Source organism: Coregonus clupeaformis, chromosome 6, assembly GCF_020615455.1.
Source record: "Coregonus clupeaformis isolate EN_2021a chromosome 6, ASM2061545v1, whole genome shotgun sequence".
NCBI classification, from domain to species: domain Eukaryota; kingdom Metazoa; phylum Chordata; class Actinopteri; order Salmoniformes; family Salmonidae; genus Coregonus; species Coregonus clupeaformis.
This window is the reverse complement of record NC_059197.1, coordinates 32,849,314-32,872,070: the sequence shown is the minus strand read 5'-3', so window position 1 is coordinate 32,872,070 and position 22,757 is coordinate 32,849,314. Positions and strand designations below refer to the sequence as shown.

At 45.4% G+C, this 22,757-nt stretch overlaps 1 protein-coding gene across 1 annotated transcript in view; it reads right to left on the bottom strand.

Annotated features, from left to right (window-relative positions):
• LOC121567802 (cytoplasmic dynein 2 heavy chain 1) overlaps positions 1-22,757 on the bottom strand; it is a 176,424-nt gene that overhangs the window by 63,650 nt on the left and 90,017 nt on the right. Inside the window, 3 exon segments of the mRNA XM_045220180.1 lie at positions 16,010-16,099; positions 18,942-19,085; positions 21,120-21,254. Of these exon segments, the coding sequence (XP_045076115.1) occupies positions 16,010-16,099; positions 18,942-19,085; positions 21,120-21,254 (369 nt within the window).

The following is a 22,757-nucleotide window of genomic DNA, read 5'->3' as shown; positions in this document are numbered from 1 at the left end:
CCGGGGTATGCTAATTTGGTATAGAGCAGACCTAACCCACTCTATTAAATTAATCAAAACAGGAACATTTTACATTTGGTTAGAAATTCAAAAGGAAATTATCTCAACAGAGAAAAATGTCCTCCTGTGTGCTACCTATATCCCCCCACTAGAATCCCCATACTTTAATGAGGACAGCTTCTCCATCCTGGAGGGAGAAATCAATCATTTCCAGACCCAGGGACATGTACTAGTCTGTGGCGACCTAAATGCCAGAACTGGACAAGAACCTGAAACCCTCAGCACACATGGGGACAAACACCTTGTCACGACTTCCGTCGAGGCTGCCTCTCCTCCTTGTTCGGGCAGGCTTCGGCGTTCGTCGTCACCGGCCTACTAGCCACTGCCGCTCCATTATTCATCATTCCATTTGTCTTGTCTTGTCAATTACACACACCTGGTTCATATCCCCTCATTAGTCTGTGTATAAGTGTTCCCTCTGCCCCCTTGTCCTTGTGGGTGATTGTTTTATGTGAGTTGAGTGTAGCTCGGTGGAGCTACTCGTACCTTGTATTGCCGGGGTAGATTGTTCCCCTGTGCCTGTATTTTGTTGTCGCTATCCAGCGCAACTGTGTCCTACGGAATAAACTCTGTATTCTGTGATTTACCCTCCTGCGCCTGACTCCTTCTAATCATAATCATCACACACCTACATGGAGGTGACAGCATTCCCTTCCCCATATGCCCCCTACACACAACTAAGACAACATAACCAACAAAAACGGGTCACAACTCCTGCAGCTCGGTCACACGCTGGGTCTGTACATAGTCAATGGTAGGCTTCGAGGGGACTCCTACGGTAGGTACACCTATAGCTCATCTCTTGGCAGTAGTACTGTAGACTACTTTATCACCGACCTCAACCCAGATTCTCTCAGAGCGTTCACAGTCAGCCCACTGACATCCCTATCAGATCACAGAAAAATCACAATCTACTTGAATGGAGCAATAATCAACCATGAGGCATCGAAGCCTAACAAACTGCATTCTACCCTTACCCTATAGATGGAAGGAGGGTGTAGAAACCTACCAAAAAACAATTCATCAACAACAAATCCAATCCCTCCTAGACAACATCCTGGACAAAATGTTTTCCTGCAATAGTGTAAGTGTAAACTTAGCAGTAGGAAGCCTGAACAATATATTTGACCTATAAGCAAACATATTACATTTAAATTCCAGTAGAAACCCTAAGACAACTAAAAATACATGCAAAAGAATGCAAAAACCTAAGAAAGAAATGGAGAAACCTATCCAACCAAAAACACATGGTGAAACACTAAAACAATACAGAAATACACCAAGAAAAAAGAAGGAACAGCATGACAGAAAACACCTCATTGTGATTGAAGAATCCATAGAATTCTTCAAAAAACAACAACAACAGGAAGAGCTATCTATCCAAAATGGAGATGTTGGGATAAACAACACAAAGAGCTACATTTACATTACATTTGCGTCATTTAGCAGACGCTCTTATCCAGAGCGACTTACAAATTGGTGCATTCACCTTATAGCCAGTGGGATAACCACTTTACAATTATTATATATATATATATATATTTTTATTTTTTTTTGGGTGGGGTGGGGTAAGGGGGGGTTAGAAGGATTACTTTATCCTATCCCAGGTGTTCCTTAAAGAGGTGGGGTTTCAAATGTCTCCGGAAGGTGGTGAGTGACTCCGCTGTCCTGGCGTCGTGAGGGAGCTTGTTCCACCATTGGGGTGCCAGAGCAGCGAACAGTTTTGATTGGGCTGAGCGGGAACTGTGCTATCTATCCAAAATGGAGATGTATGGATAAACCACTTCTCCAACCTTTTCGGCCATATAACAAAGAACAAAAAAAAAATTACTGAACAAAAATATGAAAAAAACATGTGAAGTGTTGGTCCCATGTTTCATTAGCAGGAATAAAAGATCCCAGAAATGTTCAATACGCACTAAAAACCTATTTCTCTCAAATGTTGTGCACAAATTGAGCATTTCTCCTTTGCCAAGATAATCCTTCCACCTGCAGGTGTGGCATATCAAGAAGCTGATTAAACAGCATGATCATGACACAAGTGCACCTTGTGCTGGGGACAATAACTGCACATTTAAGAGTGGCCTTTTTTGTCACAACACAATAACACAGATGTCTTAATTTTGAGGGAGCGCGCAATTGGCATGCTGACTGCAGGAATGTCCACCAGAGCTATTGCCAGAGAATTGAATGTTCATTTCTCTACCATAAGCCGCCTCCAACGTCGTTTTAGAGAATTTGGCAGTACGTCCACCCAGCCTCACAACCGCAGACTAAGTGTAACCACGCCAGGACCTTCACGTCCGGCTGAGGAGTATTTCTGTCCCCCTTTTTGGGGAAAAACTTGTTGTGATTGGTCAGTCGTGAAATCCATAGATTAGGGCCTAACGAATGTATTTCAATTGACTGATTTCCTTATATGAACTGTAACTCAGTAAAATCGTTGAAATTGTTGTATTTATATTGTTCAGTATACATGATAATTTAATTAGAATCAGCTATTAAATACTACCTTAACCCACTTGATTCACCAATTACATTGGATGAACCACAGGACAAAATACAGTGAGGGAAAAAAGTATTTCATCCCCTGCTGATTTTGTAAGTTTGCTGATTTTGTAAGTTTGCCCACTGACAAACAAATGATCAGTCTATAATTTTAATGGTAGGTTTATTTGAACAGTGAGAGACAGAATAACAAAACAAAAATCCAGAAAAACGCATGTCAAAAATGTTATGAATTGATTTGCATTTTAATGAGGGAAATAAGTATTTGACACCTCTGCAAAACATGACTTAGTACTTGGTGGCAAAACCCTTGTTGGCAATCACAGAGGTCAGACGTTTCTTGTAGTTGGCCACCAGGTTTGCATACATCGCAGGAGGGATTTTGTCCCACTCCTCTTTGCAGATCTTCTCCAAGTCATTAAGGTTTTGAGGCTGACGTTTGGCAACTCGAACCTTCAGCTCCCTCCACAGATTTTCTATGGGATTAAGGTCTGGAGACTGGCTAGGCCAGTCCTGGACCTTAATGTGCTTCTTCTTGAGCCACTCCTTTGTTGCCTTGGCCGTGTGTTTTGGGTAATTGTCATGCTGGAATACCCATCCACGACCCATTTTCAATGCCCTGGCTGAGGGAAGGAGGTTCTCACCCAAGATTTGATGGTACATGGCCCCGTCCATCGTCCCTTTGATGCGGTGAAGTTGTCCTGTCCCCTTAGCAGAAAAACACCCCCAAAGCATAATGTTTCCACCTCCATGTTTGACGGTGGGGATGGTGTTCTTGGGGTCATAGGCAGCATTCCTCCTCCTCCAAACACCGCGAGTTGAGTTGATGCCAAAGAGCTCCATTTTGGTCTCATCTGACCACAACACTTTCACCTAGTTCTCCTCTGAATCATTCAGATGTTCATTGGCAAACTTCAGATGGGCATGTATATGTGCTTTCTTGAGCAGGGGGACCTTGCGGGCGCTGCAGGATTTCAGTCCTTCACGGCGTAGTGTGTTACCAATTGTTTTCTTGGTGACTATGGTCCCCGCTACCTTGAGATCATTGACAAGATCCTCCCGTGTAGTTCTGGGCAGATTCCTCACCGTTCTCATGATCATTGCAACTCCACGAGGTGAGATCTTGCATGGAGCCCCAAGCCGAGGGAGATTGACAGTTATTTTGTGTTTCTTCCATTTGTGAATAATCACACCAACTGTTGTCACCTTCTCACCAAGCTGCTAGGCGATGGTCTTGTAGCCCATTCCAGCCTTGTGTAGGTCTACAATCTTGTCCCTGACATCCTTGGAGAGCTCTTTGGTCTTGGCCATGGTGGAGAGTTTGGAATCTGATTGATTGATTGCTTCTGTGGACAGGTGTCTTTTATACAGGTAACAAGCTAAGATTAGGAGCACTCCCTTTAAGAGTGTGCTCCTAATCTCAGCTCGTTACCTGTATAAAAGACACCTGGGAGCCAGAAATCTTTCTGATTGAGAGGGGGTCAAATACTTATTTCCCTCATTAAAATGCAAATCAATTTATAACATTTTTGACATGCGTTTTTCTGGATTTTTTTGTTGTTATTATGTCTCTCACTGTTCAAATAAACCTACCATTAAAATTACAGACTGATCATTTCTTTGTCAGTGGGCAAACGTACAAAATCAGCAGGGGATCAAATACTTTTTTCCCTCACTGTACAAACCCTCCGACCCAAAAAGGCCTGTGGTGTTGATGGTATACTAAATGAAATGATAAAATATACAGACCACAAATTCAAATAGGCTATTCTTAAACTCTTCAACATTATCTTTAGCTCTGGCATCTTCCCTAATATTTGAAACCAAGTTCTGATCACTCCAATCCACAAAAGCGGAAACATATTTGACCCCAATAATTACCGTGGAATATGCGTCAGCAGCAATCTCTGAAAAATCCTCTGCACTATCACCAACATTTCTTCAGTGAAAACAATTTCCTGAGAAAAAGTAAAATTGTCTTCTTACCAAAATACCGTACAACAGACCATGTATACACTCTGCACACCCTTATTGACAAACAAACAAACCAAAACCAAAGTCTTCTCATGCTTTGTTGATTTCAAAAAAGCTTTCGACTCAATTTGACATGAAGGTCTGCTATACAAATTGATGGAAAGCTGTGTTGGGGGGGAAAGCACATGACATTATAAAATCAATGTACACAAACAACAAGTGTGCGGTTAAAATTGGCAATAAACACACATATATATTTCCTCAGGGCCGTGGGGTGAGACAGGGATGCAGCTTGAGCCCTAACTTCTTCAACATATACAGTCATGGTCTAAATTTTTTAGAATGACACAAATATTAATTTTCACAAAGTCTGCTGCCTCAGTTTTTATGATGGCTGTTTGCATATACTCCAGAATGTTATGAAGAGTGATCAGATGAATTGCAATTAATTGCAAAGTCCCTCTTTGGCATGAAAATGAACTTAATCCCAAAAAAACATTTCCACTGCATTTCAGCCCTGCCACAAAGGACCAGCTGACATCATGTCAGTGATTATCTTGTTAACACAGGTGAGAGTGTTGACGAGGACAAGGCTGGAGATCACTCTGTCATGCTGATTGAGTTAGAATAACAGACTGGAAGCTTTAAAAGGAGGGTGGTGCTTGAAATCATTGTTCTTCCTCTGTTAACCATGGTTACCTGCAAGGAAACACGTGCCGTCATCATTGATTTGCACAAAAAGGGCTTCACAAGCATGGATATTGCTGCTAGTAAGATTGCACCTAAATCAACCATTTATCCGATCATCAAGAACTTTAAGGAGAGAGGTTCAATTGTTGTGAAGAAGGCTTCAGAGCGCCCAAGAAAGTCCAGCAAGCGCCAGGACTGTCTCCTAAAGTTGATTCAGCTGTGGGAGTGGGGCACTACCAGTGCAGAGCTTGCTCAGGAATGGCAGCAGGCAGGTGTGAGTGCATCTGCACGCACAGTGAGGTGAAGACTTTTGGAGGACGGCCTGGTGTCAAGAATGGCAGCGAGGAAGCCACTTCTCTCCAGGAAAAACATCAGGGACAGACTGATATTCTGCAAAAGGTACAGGGATTGGACTGCTGAGGACTGGGGTAAAGTATTTTTCTCTGATGAATCCCCTTTCCGATTGTTTGGGGCATCCGGAAAAAAGCTTGTCCGAAGAAGACATGGTGAGTGCTACCATCAGTCCTGTGTCATGCCAACAGTAAAGCATCCTGAGACCATTCATGTGTGGGGTTGCTTCTCAGCCAAGGGAGTGGGCTCACTCACAATTTTGCCTAAGAACACAGCCATGAATAAAGAATGGTACCAACACATCCTCCGGGAGCAACTTCTCCCAACCATCCAAGAACAGTTTGGTGACGACCAATGCCTTTTCCAGCATGATGGAGCATCTTGCCATAAGGCAAAAGTGAAAACTAAGTGGCTCGGGGAATAAAACATCGTCATTTTGGGTCCATGGCCAGGAAACTCCCCAGACCTTAATCCCATTGAGAACTTGTGGTCAATCCTCAAGAGGCGGGTGGACAAACAAAAACCCACAAATTCTGACAAACTCCAAGCTTTGATTATGCAAGAATGGGCTGCCATCAGTTAGGATGTGGCCCAGAAGTTAATTGACAGCATGCCAGGGCGGATTGCAGAGGCCTTGAAAAAGAAGGTTCAACGCTGCAAATATTGACTCTTTGCATAAACTTAATGTAATTGCCAATAAAAGCCTTTGACACTTATGGAATGCTTGTAATTATACTTCAGTATACCATAGTAACATCTGACAAAAATATCTACAAACACTGAAGCAGCAAACTTTGTGATGACCAATACTTGTGTCATTCTCAAAACTTTTGACCACAACTGTATATCAATGAATTGGCGAGGGCACTTGCAACACCCGGCCTCACCCTAATGGACTCAGAAATCAAATGTTTACTGTTTGCAGATGATCTGGTGCTTCTGTCCCCAACCAAGGGCCTACACCTACCTCGGCCTAAACATCAGCGCCACAGGTAAATTCCACAATGCTATGAACGATCTAAGATGCAAGGCAAGAAGGGCCTTCTTTGCCATCAAAAGGAACATAAAACTCGACATCCCAATTAGGATCTGGCAAAAAATACTTCAATCAGTTATCAAACCCATTGCCCTCTATGGTTGTGAGGTCTGGGGTGCACTCACCAACCAATAATTCACAAAATGGGACAAACACCCAATTGAGACTCTGCATGTAGAATTCTGCAAAAATATACTTAGTGTACAACGCAAAACCCCAAACACTGCATGCAGATCAGAATTAGGACTATACCCGCTAGTTATCAAAATCCAGAAAAGAGCTGTTAAATTCTACAACCACCTAAAAGGAAGCGATGCCCACACATTCCACCACAAAGCCTCACCTACAGAGAGATGAACCTGGAGAAGAATCCCCTCAGCCAGCTGGTTCTGGGGATCTGTTCACAAACACAAACAGACCCCCACAGAGCCACAGGACAGAAAAACATTTAGACCCAAACAAATTATGAGAATGCAAAAAGATTACTATTTGACACATTGGAAAGAATCAATCAAAAAACAGAGCAAATTGGAATGCTATCTGGCCCTAAACAGAGAGTACACAGTTCCAGAATACCTGACCACTGTGACTGACCCCAAATTAAGAAAATCCTTGACTATGTACAGACTCAGTGAGCATAGCCTTGCTATTGAGAAAGGCCACCATAGGCAGACCTGGCTCTCAAGAGAAGACAGGTTATGTGCACACTGCCCACAAAATGAGGTGGAAACTGAGCTGCACCTCCTTACCTCCTGCCAAAGGTATGGCCACATTAGAGACACATATTTCACTCAGATTAAAGACCCACAAAGTAAACAAACCCAATCTTGATAAACTCCCATATCTATTAGGTGAAATACCAGTGTGCCTCCACAGCAACAAGATGTGTGACCTGTAGCCACAAGAAAAGGGCAACCAGTGAAGAACAAACACCATTGTAAATACAAACGATATGTATCTGTTTATTTATGTTCCCTTTCATACTTAAACTATTTGCACATTGTTACAACACTGTACATAGCCAATAATATAACATTTAAATGTCTACAGTATTTTACCACTTTTGTGAGTGTAATGTTTACTGCTAATTTCTGATTGTTTATTTCCCTTGTTTATTTCCATTTTGTTTACTGTTTATTTCACGCTTTGGCAATGTAAACACACAGTGCCTTCGGAAAGTATTCAGACCCCTTGACTTTTTCCACACTTTGTTACGTTACAGCCTTTTTCAAAATTGATTAAATTGTGTTTTTTCAATCTAAATACAATACCCCATAATGACAAAGCAAAAACAGAAATATCACATTTACATAAGTATTCAGACCCTTTGCTCAGTACTTTGTTGTAGCACCTTTGGCAGCAATTACAACCTCGAGTCTTCTTGGGTATGACGCTACAAGCTTGGCACACCCGTATTTGGGGAGTTTCTCCCATTCTTTGCAGATCCTCTCAAGCACTGTCAGGTTGGATGGGGAGCGTTGCTGCACAGCTATTTTCATGTCTCTCCAGAGATGTTCGATCGGGTTCAAGTCCGGGCTCTGGCTGGGCCACTCAAGGACATTCAGAGACTTGTCCCGAAGCCACTCCTGCGTTGTCTTGGCTGTGTGCTTAGGTTCGTTGTCCTGTTGGAAGGTAAACCTTTGCCCCAGTCTGAGGTCCTGAGCACTCTGGAGCAGGTTTTCATCATGGATCTCTCTGTACTTTGCTCTGTTAATCTTTCCCTCGATCCTGACTAGTCTCCCAGTCCCTGCCGCTGAAAAACACCCCCACAGCATGATGCTGCCACCACCATGCTTCACCGTAGGGATGGTGCCAGGTTTCCTCCAGATGTGACGCTTGGCATTCAGGCCAAAGAGTTCAATCTTGGTTTCATCAGACCAGAGAATCTTGTTTCTCATGGTCTGAGAGTCTTTAGGTGCCTTTTGGAAAACTCCAAGCGGGCTGTCATGTGCCTTTTACTGAGGAGTGGCTTCCATCTGGCCACTCTACCATAAAGGCCTGATTGGTGGAGTGCTGCAGAGATGGTTGTCCTTCTGGAAGGTTCTTCCATCTCCACAGAGGAACACTAGAGCTCTGTCAGAGTGACCATCGGGTTCTTGGTCACCTCCCAGACCAAAGCCCTTCTCCCCCGATTGCTCAGTTCAGCCGGGCGGCCAGCACTAGGAAGAGTCTTGGTGGTTCCAAACTTCTTCCATTTAAGAATGATGGAGGCCACTGTGTTCTTGGGGACCTTCAATGCTGCAGAAATGTTTTGATACCCTTCCCCAGATATGTGCCTCGACATAATTCTGTCTCGGAGCTCTACAGACAATTCCTTCGACCTCATGGCTTGGTTTTTGCTCTGACGTGCACTGTCAACTGTGGGACCTTATATAGACAGGTGTGTGCCTTTACCAAATCATGTCCAATCAATTTAATTTACGACAGGTGTACTCCAATCAAGTTGTAGAAACAGCTCAAGGATGATCAATGGAAACAGGATGCACCTGAGCTCAATTTTGAGTCTCATAGCAAAGGGGCTGAATAGTTATGTAAGCAGACTGTGAGCAGACACATTTAAATAAGATATTTCTGTTTTATTTTATTTTATAAATTAGCAAACATTTCTAAAAACCTGTTTTCGCTTTGTCATTATGGGGTATTGTGTGTAGATTGCTGAGGATTTTTTCAATTTTTTATCAATTTTAGAATAAGGCTGTAACGTAACAAAATGTGGGGAAAAAATCAAGGGGTCTGAAGACTTTACAAAGGCACTGTATGTTTCCCATGCCAATAAAGCCCTTTGAAATTAATTGAATTGAATTGAATTTAGAGAGAGAGAGAGAGAGAGAGAGAGAGAGAGAGAGAGAGAGAGAGAGAGAGAGAGAGAGAGAGAGAGAGAGAGAGAGAGAGAGAGAGAGAGAGAGAGAGAGAGAGAGAGAGAGACAGAGAGGGAGAGAGTGAGAGAGAGAAAGAGAGAGAGATAGAGAAAGAAAGAGAGAGCTTGGATCCCCTATTCCCTCAGCTAATAAATGCTGAGGGTGGGCTGTTTATGACACACCAACCCACACACACAAAGCCCACTGATAGATTCTGGAGGATGGCGGTTTGGAGCCCAAAGGATACATTTATTCTCACCAGCTTAAACCCACCTGGACTCTCACATTTATCTCTTTTTCTGTCGACACACACACACACAGACACACACACAGTCTCTCATTTATCAACCCTGCCGAACACACACAGACGCTCTCTCACTATCCCATTCCTCACAGTCTGCTTAGACACATTTATATGGCACACACACACACAAAACACACATCCACACACACACTAGGAGTGCTGGGACTGCTAGCACTGACTTTTTCTGGGCTGAGGATGAATTATTCAGAAACAGCTTTTATACTGGGGCTCAACCCTATCTGACCCATCAGAGTATTAGTATCAACACTGACTCATCAGATTAACCACTGCAGTAACTGGACCACAACACTTAGCATGATGACCATACCTCAGATATTAGCTATAAGCCCTCACAGCTTTATCTGGAACAGAAACACATTAGCTCAACTGTACCACGAACATGACCTTTCATAGTCTCAACTAGCCGGCAACCACGCCATCGATTCAACATTTGCAGCACATTTCTCAAAGACACACAACATAAACCACCAATTAATTCAATTGTCAGGATCACAGTGCAGACTCTATGCCCACACAACCACAGCAGAGCTGAGTCAACTGTGAATGGTCCTTGCACACCAAAAAAAAAGTGTCAAGGGAAGCCATCTTGGATTTGGCGTCACTTCTATCAAATCCCATTGAGAGCATACGTCATTGACATCTCATTGTGTTGTTGTCTTCCGGGGGATAGCTAGCTAAAATTGGCCCTTTCCTAAATTAGCCAAGGATGGAGATAGGGATTTGGACTTTGGATTTACTTAATTCTCCGTACTGGCCAATGATTATAACGGCGATTCTGATCCAACCATTAATTCATACATTGTTGTGCACTTGGCCTGAGAGGATGGATGTTCAATATGTAGCTAGATGTAGAAGGCTAATGTTAACTAGCTAACGTTGCCAATGAATGGAAGTTAGGCTAGCGAGCAAGCATTTTAGCCAGGTAGCCTAGGACAACAAAAAATTAAAGCGTGTACTGTATGACAGAGTGATACACCGTTACGTCAACATGAAGGAGAGGAGGATGGCATTGCCGTTTCTCTACAAGTAGGGTGAGTCAACATGTTTTTCTACTTGCACGAACGCGCACACACACACACAAACACACAGAAATCAGAACCATGGACAGCCACATCATATTCAGCTCACGTTGATTGGGACTAAATTGTTTTTGGTATTGTAGACTAAGCAGAGGTGATTAGATGATGTTGAAGTGTTGAAGTTGTAATGGTACTGGAATAGTGGAGGCAGCTCCTGTTTTCTTTGCAACCTGCAGTAACTCTCTGTGGTTCTAAACCAATAGTTGTTTAGTGGTCCGAAAACGTTGGAAACATTAACTTGCTTGGCCATGCTGTAGGTCATGTAACTGTCTGTTTATCCTCTATGGCCCTTTCTACCACCATATACGCTTGCTCTTATTCCAGAAAGCACACCAGATATACCCTGGCATTATGTGGCTGAGCGATGAGGAGAAACTAAAATGGCTTTTTGTCCATTGTGTATTTCCGTTTGCGGAATGTTTAGATAAAGCCTGGAATAAAAGAAAAAGGGCTACCTATAATTACATTGTAAAAATATGTAGCTTCTTTGTGGTAAATGGCACGTGTGTATATACATTGTGTATAGGCTTGTCTCCCACATGAATCTTCTCTTTGCGTCAGACCGGGTTCAAATGCCTTCTGTTTCATTTTTTCTGTATTTAATAATAATAATAATAATAATAATATGCCATTTAGCAGACGCTTTTATCCAAAGCGACTTACAGTCATGCGTGCATACATTTTTTTTGTGTATGGGTGGTCCCGGGGATCGAACCCACTACCTTGGCGTTACAAGCGCCGTGCTCTACCAGCTGAGCTACAGAGGACCACATTTATTTATCTGTATATGTTGTTATGTTATGTTATGTTATGTTATGTTATGTTATGTTATGTTATGTTATGTTATGTTATGTTATGTTATGTTATGTTATGTTATGTTATGTTATGTTATGTTATGTTATGTTATGTTATGTTATGTTATGTTATGTTATGTTATGTTATGTATCTACAGTGGGGAGAAGAAGTATTTGATACACTGCCGATTTTGCAGGTTTTCCTACTTACAAAGCATGTAGAGGTCTGTAATTTTTATCATAGGTACACTTCAACTGTGAGAGACGGAATCTAAAACAAAAATCCAGAAAATCACATTGTATGATTTTTAAGTAATTAATTTGCATTATATTGCATGACATAAGTATTTGATCACCTACCAACCAGTAAGAATTCCGGCTCTCACAGACCTGTTAGTTTTTCTTTAAGAAGCCCTCCTGTTCTCCACTCATTACCTGTATTAACTGCACCTGTTTGAACTCGTTACCTGTATAAAAGACACCTGTCCACACACTCAATCAAACAGACTCCAACCTCTCCACAATGGCCAAGACCAGAGAGCTGTGTAAGGACATCAGGGATAACATTGTAGACTTGCACAAGGCTGGGATGGGCTACAGGACAATAGGCAAGCAGCTTGGTGAGAAGGCAACAACTGTTGGCGCAATTATTAGAAAATGGAAGAAGTTCAAGATGACGGTCAATCACCCTCGGTCTGGGGCTCCATGCAAGATCTCACCTCGTGGGGCATCAATGATCATGAGGAAGGTGAGGGATCAGCCCAGAACTACACGGCAGGACCTGGTCAATGACCTGAAGAGAGCTGGGACCACAGTCTCAAAGAAAACCATTAGTAACACACTACGCCGTCATGGATTAAAATCCTGCAGCGCACGCAAGGTCCCCCTGCTCAAGCCAGCGCATGTCCAGGCCCGTCTGAAGTTTGCCAATGACCATCTGGATGATCCAGAGGAGGAATGGGAGAAGGTCATGTGGTCTGATGAGACAAAAATAGAGCTTTTTGGTCTAAACTCCACTCGCCGTGTTTGGAGGAAGAAGAAGGATGAGTACAACCCCAAGAACACCATCCCAACCGTGAAGCATGGAGGTGGAAACATCATTCTTTGGGGATGCTTTTCTGCAAAGGGGACAGGACGACTGCACCGTATTGAGGGGAGGATGGATGGGGCCATGTATCGCGAGATCTTGGCCAACAACCTCCTTCCCTCAGTAAGAGCATTGAAGATGGGTCGTGGCTGGGTCTTCCAGCATGACAACGACCCGAAACACACAGCCAGGGCAACTAAGGAGTGGCTCCGTAAGAAGCATCTCAAGGTCCTGGAGTGGCCTAGCCAGTCTCCAGACCTGAACCCAATAGAAAATCTTTGGAGGGAGCTGAAAGTCCTTATTGTCCAGCGACAGCCCCCGAAGCCTGAAGGATCTGGAGAAGGTATGTGTGGAGGAGTGGGCCAAAATCCCTGCTGCAGTGTGTGCAAACCTGGTCAAGACCTACAGGAAACGTATGATCTCTGTAATTGCAAACAAAGGTTTCTGTACCAAATATTAAGTTCTGCTTTTCTGATGTATCAAATACTTATGTCATGCAATAAAATGCAAATTAATTACTTAAAAATCATACAATGTGATTTTCTAGATTTTTGTTTTAGATTCCGTCTCTCACAGTTGAAGTGTACCTATGATAAAAATTACAGACCTCTACATGCTTTGTAAGTAGGAAAACCTGCAAAATCGGCAGTGTATCAAATACTTGTTCTCCCCACTGTATGTATGCATGTGTATATATACAGTGTGTATGTATGTATATTATTTTACTGCTGTAGGGATATAATTATTGTTTGGATAACCTTATGCGCAATGCAGAGAACACCGGAAGAAGAATTACCACAGTGAATTATTGTGATGTTTGTTTATGTGTCAATTAATCCCATAAGGGATGGGTTGCCAGTTGGCAATTTGACACGAAAATACAATTTAATTCATTCATTCATTCTTGCAATATGGTTTGTGGACTTCTCCAGCGATTTTATCCACGCACCGCTACTGCATGTGCGTTATTCAGTATTCAGTGAAAGTAAAGTCTGTTATATCCATCCCATTTTGTGGCGTAATCTTGAGGTTTTGTCTGTGGGGATCTGTCCAGTAAAACCTCACTACCCCTTGTCACATGATGAGGGTCTGTCAGAGCTGTCGGCTGTCATCTGTGCTGATCTGTTTAAATAAATCTTTAGAGAGAACGGACACACACTGCTTACCTGGTGGGACTCGTCTCTGTGTGAACTAAAACAGAGGGGACAGAGTCTTTTACAGACACACATCTCAGACACACACACACATAGTTCTCTGTGGAGTTGTCTGTCTGTCTGGGCTGAGAGGTAGTGATTAGGGAGCAGCCTTTTTGCCGTCCTTGGAAGACGCTGCCTCAAATGGAACTGTCACTCAAACTATGGCCGGGGGACTGCTTTCTCTCCAACAAGGTCTCATAGTCTCACGTCAGAATTAGATGTTCATCCCTGTTTCTCAAATGTCAAATTTCTAATTTGCTACAAACGTAAAATTTCTAAGTATTTAAGGTTAACTTTAGGCATTAATTCCGAATTCTTAAGGTTAAGCATTAACTCCGAAGGGTTAAGGTAAGGGATAGGCTTAAAACTAAAACATAAAATACAACTTTCTATCGCTGGATTCCAACATGCAACCTTTTAAACCAGAGGCAGATGCTTACGCCCATCCACCATCCCCATCCGAAACCTACTTCAAGGTAACTGCACTCACTGTTGCCCCTAGTGGCCGGTTTCCACATCATCTCCCGACGTCCTCAGACGTCCTCAGCCATGGATGGACGTTGAATACTGACAAAGGTGACCTCCCTCTCTCTTCCCCCCTCCCTCCCTCCCTCTCTCTCTCTCCCTCCCTCCCTCCCTCCCTCCCTCTCCATCTCCCTCCACCCCCCCTCCCTCCCTCCCTCCCTCTCCCCCAAAAGAATAACCATGATTTATATCAGAGCTGGAATATAGTAGTTTAGCTAAACAAATAATAAATGGTATGTAGGCTACATACTGTATATACTGTACACCAAACCTAACCTTCCCCTACTTAATGTGTAACAGCATTGCAAAATCATGGAGGATACCATTCATGTTACCATTCATGGCAGTAGTAAGAAACGATGCATGTCCCCACACTCAGCATTAATACAAATATCTTTATCTAGATAGGAAAGGTCTATATCTCCTCCTGACTCATTTATCTATCTTCTTTCTCTCAGAGGAGATGAAGTATTCACAACTCTTTTGTCTCCCCTCGTGTCTCTGGTAGGATATATGGAGTGTGTGTTTGTGTTTGTTTGTTTGTGTGTGTATTTGTGTGTGAATTTGTGTGTTTGTTTGTGTGTGTTTGTGTGTTAGAGAACAAAAGGAAAACTTCAGAGCGTCTCATCTCAAAGCCTGACCTTTCCACTCCGCCGTTACCCAGCATTCCCTCTGCTCCAACGTGATGCCCATGCAGAGGGCTGCCGCTCTCTCCACACACACACACACACACACACACACGCTTGCACGCACTGGCATTTCAGAGGTCCAGTAACATCTATCCCCAGTCCTGACTATTCAGACAAGGTTTTTCAGGTGTGATTCACCAGAGAGAACAACTTGACCAGAGGAAGCCGGTTATTATAGGTTACTTAAACTCCCCTTCATGATACTATTTAATGATCTGTGTGTGCGTGTGTATGTTGATTGCCGATCCAGTGACAGAAGGGAAAAGAGAAGAGAAAGGGAGCGAGAAAAAGAGAGAGAGGGATGACACACTGACAGGGAGTCAGGAGAGAAGCCACACCAGACAGCAACACCTGGAACCTGTCACACCAACAGATATCACCTTAACCAGTCTCCCCCTCTCCCCCTCTCCCTCCCTCCCTCCCTCCCGAGGGACAGTGTAGCCTCATGTCAATGTAATCCAGTGTTTCCTCTATGTTAATGTGAGGCCGGCAGCAGATGGACTGAGTTGAGAGGTTAATGCAGATACTGTCTGTCCTACAGCCTTATCTATTGACTGACACACACACACACCACAGGAGGCTGCTGAGGGGAGAACGGTTCATAATAATGTCTGGAACGGAGCAAATGGAATGGCATCAAACACCTGGAAACCATGGAAACCATGTGTTTGATGTATTTGATACCATTCCACTGATTCCGCTTCAGCCCTTACCACAAGCCTGTCCACCAAGGTGCCACCAATTCCTGTGACACACACACGTCCGTCCTGTCAGCAGACACCTTATTCTGTATATCACCAGTCCTTGACTGCAGTGTATGCATGTGTGTGTTCTTACCTTGAAGAGTGAGCGGCAGACGTATTCGTACACCATGGTTTTCAGGCTTGCCTCCAGGGCTGCTATCCTGACCTCTGTAGTCTCTGCCTCCTGTGGATGGGTGATAGAGAGATGGATGACAGCTGTCAGTTACAATGTTAAACAAATGAGTCACACACACTCTGTACCCTTCATGTGATTTATTGATGTGTTGAGGATGGGCAAATAGTGATAAGTTGTATGTGCTAAAAACATGGAAGATAGTTTGCAGAACTCTCTCACCCTATTCCCCATCAAATAAATTGCATTCTCCTCCATTTTCTTCACTCTTTCTCATCCCTTTTTCAGCATTCTTTGTCTCTGCAATCTCTCTATTCCCCCTCATATAGTCCCTCTCTATTCCCCCTCCTATAGTCCCTCTCTATTCCCCCTCCTATAGTCCCTCTCTATTCCCCCTCCTATAGTCCCTCTCTATTCCCCCTGCTATAGTCCCTCTCTATTCCCCCTCCTATAGTCCCACTCTCTTCCCCCTTCTATAGTCCCGCTCTCTTCCCCCTCCTATAGTTCCTCTCTATTCCCCCTCCTATAGTCCCGCTCTATTCCCCCTCCTATAGTCCCGCTCTATTCCCCCTCCTATAGTCCCTCTCCCCTATTCCCCCTCCTATAGTCCCTCTCTATTCCCCCTCCTATAGTCCCTCTCTATTCCCCCTCCTATAGTCCCTCTCTATTCCCCCTCCTATAGTCCCTCTCTATTCCCCCTCCTATAGTCCCTCTCTATTCCCCCTCCTATAGTCCCTCTCTATTCCCCCTCCTATAGTCCCTCTCTATTCCCCCCTCCTATAGTCCCGCTCTATTCCCCCTCCTATAGTCCCGCTCTATTCCCCCTCCTATAGTCCCTCTCTATTCCCCCTCCTATAGTCCCTCTCTATTCCCCCTCCTATAGTCCCTCTCTATTCCCCCTCCTATAGTCCCTCTCTATTCCCCCTCCTATAGTCCCTCTCTATTCCCCCTCCTATAGTCCCTCTCTATTCCCCCCTCCTATAGTCCCGCTCTATTCCCCCTCCTATAGTCCCGCTCTATTCCCCCTCCTATAGTCCCTCTCTATTCCCCCTCCTATAGTCCCGCTCTATTCCCCCTCCTATAGTCCCTCTCTATTCCCCCTCCTATAGTCCCTCTCTATTCCCCCTCCTATAGTCCCGCTCTCTTCCCCCTCTTACAGTCCCTCTCTATTCCCCCTCCTATAGTCCCGCTCTATTCCCCCTCCTATAGTCCCTCTCTCTTCCACCTCCTATAGTCCCGCTCTATTCCCCCTCCTATAGTCCCTCTATCTTCCCCCTCCTATAGTCCCGCTCTATTCCCCCTCCTATAGTCCCGCTCTATTCCCCCTCCTATAGTCCCTCTCTATTCCCCCTCCTATAGTCCCACTCTATTCCCCCTCCTATAGTCCCGCTCTATTCCCCCTCCTATAGTCCCGCTCTATTCCCCCTCCTATAGTCCCGCTCTATTCCCCCTCCTATAGTCCCGCTCTATTCCCCATCTACCATCTACCAGTCAGAGCTCATACATAACTCACAGTACACACACACACACACTCACAAGCCGAGAGCAACGTTCAGCGACACACTTATCTCAGGCTGTTGTACAGTGTGTGAACTCTCGTTGGGGCGAAACTAAGCGCCAATTCCCCAAATCCCGTGGGTTCTCTCTGTAAACCGTGCCATCCAGGATTTGTCGCCAAGAAGCAGCTAGTCACCGTAGCAACATGAGTTTGTGTGTGAGAGTTTTATTTCAGAAAATGAGAAGGTTGAGGTGGGCTGAGAAGATAAATATCTAGCAAATGGGAGTAAGTGTGTCTTTGTGTGTGTGGGGCCAGTCCCTCCTGATCCCATTACCCCACCATGACTACACCCAGTCCCTCCTGACCCCATTACCCCACCATGACTACACCCAGTCTCTCCTGACCCCATTACCCCACCATGACTACACCCAGTCCCTCCTGATCCCATTACCCCACCATGACTACACCCAGTCCCTCCTGATCCCATTACCCCACCATGACTACACCCAGTCTCTCCTGATCCCATTACCCCACCATGACTACATCTAGTCCCTCCTGACCCCATTACCCCACCATGACTACACCCAGTCCCTGGTAATAAGAAGGGAGGAGAGAAGCAATAGAAGAGGAGAGGAGAGGGGTCTGATGGGAGGAGAGGGGTCTGATGGGAGGAGAGGAGAGGGGTCTGATGGGAGGAGAGGAGAGGGGTCTGATGGGAGGAGAGGGGTCTGATGGGAGGAGAGGGGTCTGATGGGAGGAGAGGGGTCTGATGGGAGGAGAGGAGAGGGGTCTGATGGGAGGAGAGGAGAGGGGTCTGATGGGAGGAGAGGGGTCTGATGGGAGGAGAGGGGTCTGATGGGAGTAGAGGAGAGGGGTCTGATGGGAGGAGAGGAGAGGGGTCTGATGGGAGGAGAGGAGAGGGGTCTGATGGGAGGAGAGGAGAGGGGTCTGATGGGGAGGAGAGGGGTCTGATGGGAGGAGAGGAGAGGGGTCTGATGGGAGGAGAGGAGAAGTGTCGCATGGGAGGAGAGGAGAGGGGTCTGGTGGGAGGAGAAGTGTTGCATGGGAGGAGAGGAGAGGGGTCTGGTGGGAGGAGAGGAGAGGGGTCTGGTGGGAGGAGAGGAGAGGGGTCTGGTGGGAGGAGAGGAGAGGGGTCTGGTGGGAGGAGAGGAGAGGGGTCTGGTGGGAGGAGAGGAGAGGGGTCTGGTGGGAGGAGAGGAGAGGGGTCTGATGGGAGGAGAGATCGGGAGCTCAGAGGGGCTGGAGAAGGTTAGGAGAGAATGTCAACACAGCTGAACCCTTCCTCTCCGTCTGGCTGTGGACACTGCAACTACAGGATTAACATCCCCCCTGTGTGTGTGTGTGTGTATGAATGTGTGTGTGTGTGTCAGTTACCTTCTTGCTCTGCAGTGCTCTCTGAAACAGGCGTAGGAAAGAGGCTAGGCTGAAGCGGTACATGTTATTGATCCTAGAGAGGTCCGTTATGACAAAATACATCTTACTGGCACTTTCAGCTAACGGCAGGTAGGCATCACGCTCCTGGGGAAAGATGGAGAGAGAGATACAGAGGGAGGAGAGGAAGAGGGAGGGGAGAGGAGGAAGAGGGAGGGGAGAGGAGGAAGAGGGAGGGGAGAGGAGGAAAAAGGGAGGGGAGAAGAGGAAGAAGAAGAGATCCGGTAGAATGAACAAGAAAGGGTGAGAAAATAATAGGAAATAGGAAAGAGGAGAGACGGGAGAGAGAGCAAGACAGAGATAAGGACAGGGGGAAAGTGATAGCAAAAATGGGGAGGTGGGGTGTGAGAAAGGGAGGAAATCAGATAGGGGAAAGGAGAGAGAGAGAGAGAGAGAAGAGAGAGAGAAGGAACAGAGAATTGAAATTGAATTGAATTGAGAGAGAACAGAGAGAGTCAGAACTGGTATCACACTGCCCCCTAGAGGAATAATTATATTTTCCTCACACGCACAGACAGCGGTAGACACACACACACACACACACATCAACTCCCCATCACATTTCAACAAAGGCCAAAAGAAACCCACAATTAAAACCAACTTTGCTGTGGGCAAAGAGTGCTGTTAGTATTACCATTCTCTGTAATTGGCTGTAAAGTATAATGTGGGATCCAATGTCCTCATGGTTAATTGAGTTGATAGAGACACTGCTCATTGAGCACTCACACACACACACACACACACACACACACACACACACACACACACAGACAGACAGACAGACAGACAGACAGACAGACAGACAGACAGACAGACAGACAGACAGACAGACAGACAGACAGACAGACAGACAGAGAGAGAGGGTGACTGACAGACAGGGTGACTGACAGACAGGGTGACAGACAGACGGACTGATGGACAGGGTGACATACAGGGTGACAGACAGACAGACAGGGTGACAGACAGACAGAGTGACAGACGGACAGGGTGACACACACACACAAAGACAGACAGACAGGGTGACAGACAGACAGACAGGGTGACAGACAGACATACAGGGTGACAGACAGACATACAGGGTGACAGACAGACAGACAGGGTGACAGACAGACAGACTCTCCCTTCCTCCATCTCTCCATCTCTCCCTTCCTCCGTCTCTCCATCTCTCCCTTCCTCCGTCTCTCCATCTCTCCCTTCCTCCGTCTCTCCATCTCTCCCTTCCTCCGTCTCTCCATCTCCCTTCCTCCGTCTCTCCATCTCTCCCTTCCTCCGTCTCTCCATCTCTCCCTTCCTCCGTCTCTCCATCTCTCCCTTCCTCCATCTCTCCATCTCTCCCTTCCTCCGTCTCTCCATCTCCCTTCCTCCGTCTCTCCATCTCTCCCTTCCTCCATCTCTCCCTTCCTCCGTCTCTCCATCTCTCCCTTCCTCCGTCTCTCCATCTCTCCCTTCCTCCGTCTCTCAATCTCTCCCTTCCTCCGTCTCTCCATCTCTCCCGTCCTCCGTCTCTCCATCTCTCCCTTCCTCCGTCTCTCCATCTCTCCCTTCCTCCGTCTCTCCATCTCTCCCTTCCTCCGTCTCTCCATCTCTCCCTTCCTCCGTCTCTCCATCTCTCCCTTCCTCCGTCTCTCCATCTCTCCCTTCCTCCGTCTATCCATCTCTCCCTTCCTCCGTCTATCCATCTCTCCCTTCCTCCATCTCTCCATCTCTCCCTTCCTCCGTCTCTCCATCTCCCTTCCTCCATCTCTCCCTTCCTCCATCTCTCCATCTCTCCCTCTCATGCACCCTGTCTCCCTCAATCAATCTCTCACACTCAATATTTTCTCCAATCCCTCTCTCTCTCACCCCAGAGCATCTCTGTCTCATCTCTCTTTCACCCCCTCCTTCTCGTGGTATTCCATCTATTCTGACAGACTCCAGACTCTGCTATTCTCCTGTGATTGGTTGATGTATTATCCTCTGTCATTCACACACAGCAGTTTGGGGTGAGGTGTACAAACCCTATGGGAGGTCGATGACGAGGTTTTACAGTTCAGTGTGTGAGAGGAAGCAAAGTGTGTGTCCGCGTGTGTGTGTGTGTGCACCCGTGCGTGTGTGTGTGTGTGTGCACCCGTGCGTGTGTACCTGGTCCAGGGAGGCCTGGAGTCTGTGTGACTCCCTCAGTGAGTCCTGTATGAGGGCGCTGCTAGACTTAGTCTGGTTCAGAGAGTCGATCAGTCCCTTATTCTCCAGGATATTCCCCTGAGCTGTAGCCAAAGTCTAGAGACAAGAGACAAGAGACAAGAGACAAGAGACAAGAGACAAGAGACAAGAGACAAGAGACAAGAGACAAGAGACAAGAGACAAGAGACAAGAGACAAGAGACAAGAGACAAGAGACAAGAAAGAAAGAAAGAAAGAAAGAAAGAAAGAAAGAAAGAAAGAAAGACAGAAAGACAGAAAGAGAGACAGAGGAAGGGCATCAGAAGTTAGGGGCAGAAAGTGACATTGTGTGGTGTTATCGTATCTGAAGATTATGCCTTTGTTAAATGTTTTTCATGACGAAATGGAATGTTGGTTTCATGTTAGTAGCACAAGACAATGGTTAGTATAATGTAATCAGATATAATAGTACAGGAAGTGTATTGTAAACTGGCCAGAAGAGGGAGCCCATCTTGTTGCATTGGTTATAAATAGGGGTACACGAAGAAGATAGGACAGAGCAGACATTAGAATTGGAGGACACTGCTCTCCGGACCACGCGTGTCTGTAAACTCATGCTGAAGCTTGTGGTCTGAATAAACCTTATGATCAATGTTCAGTATGAGCAGACTCCTTTTGTTGACAGCAATGATGACCACCATTCATCATATACTACATAATGGCGAGCTTGCCAGGAGGGATGATGCAATCCTTCTTTGCTGCATTTGGAGTCGCCAAGCTAACTCAAGCTAACTTCGGTCTGGAGTCATGACCCGACCAAACACAGCTAAGTTGTTGGTTTTGTTACTGCTTGTGTACACTGGAGGAATGTACACTTATGACTGTGCCTTAGGTGGTGTTTTTGCTGATGACTGGGGTCTGGCTAATCATTATACAAATTTTAAAAATTGTTTATAGAGATGTGTTGCTTGAATAGTAAGTCAAGAACAGTCGGGGCCAAGATATGTATACAATTTTAGAGCATTGCAGGTTTAGATAAGCCCTCGTGACGAGGCGACCACAGGGTGGGCCAAAATCCTGGACATGCGTTATGAGTGTTCAGGTTCAGTCTGGGACTGGGGGTTGGTGGGACATTTCTTGGGGATGGCTTACTCAACTTCTGTTCGACGGGATAGTTGCATTGGGGGGGATCGCTCACTGAAATAGCCATACCCACGGCAGAATAAATTTAGGGCAAACGAAACAGTAATCAATTAAAGACGCAATGCTGGGTTTGTTACATGTTGTAGACTGCAGTTAGCTAAAGGCTAATGCTAAAGGCTAATTGCTAAAGGCTAATTGTGTTGCGTGCTACATGATAATCTCAACCTTAGAGGTCCACTGCGATGGATTCAAGCCTCTTAAACTTGTTTGTATGTGGTGGAGCTGAAAGTTCTACGCAAATGTGAGCTCTGTTATGTGTAATTGTGTGAGTATAACGTATAAAATAGTGACGCTGTAAGCGTAATGCTATCGGTCTATTGTGTGGGAAGCATGGGCTTAAGGGGGATGTGCGCATGCGTGTGATTTTACGGGGCTAAAACTACAACATGTGTTTATGTGCTAAGCCTACAAAGCACGG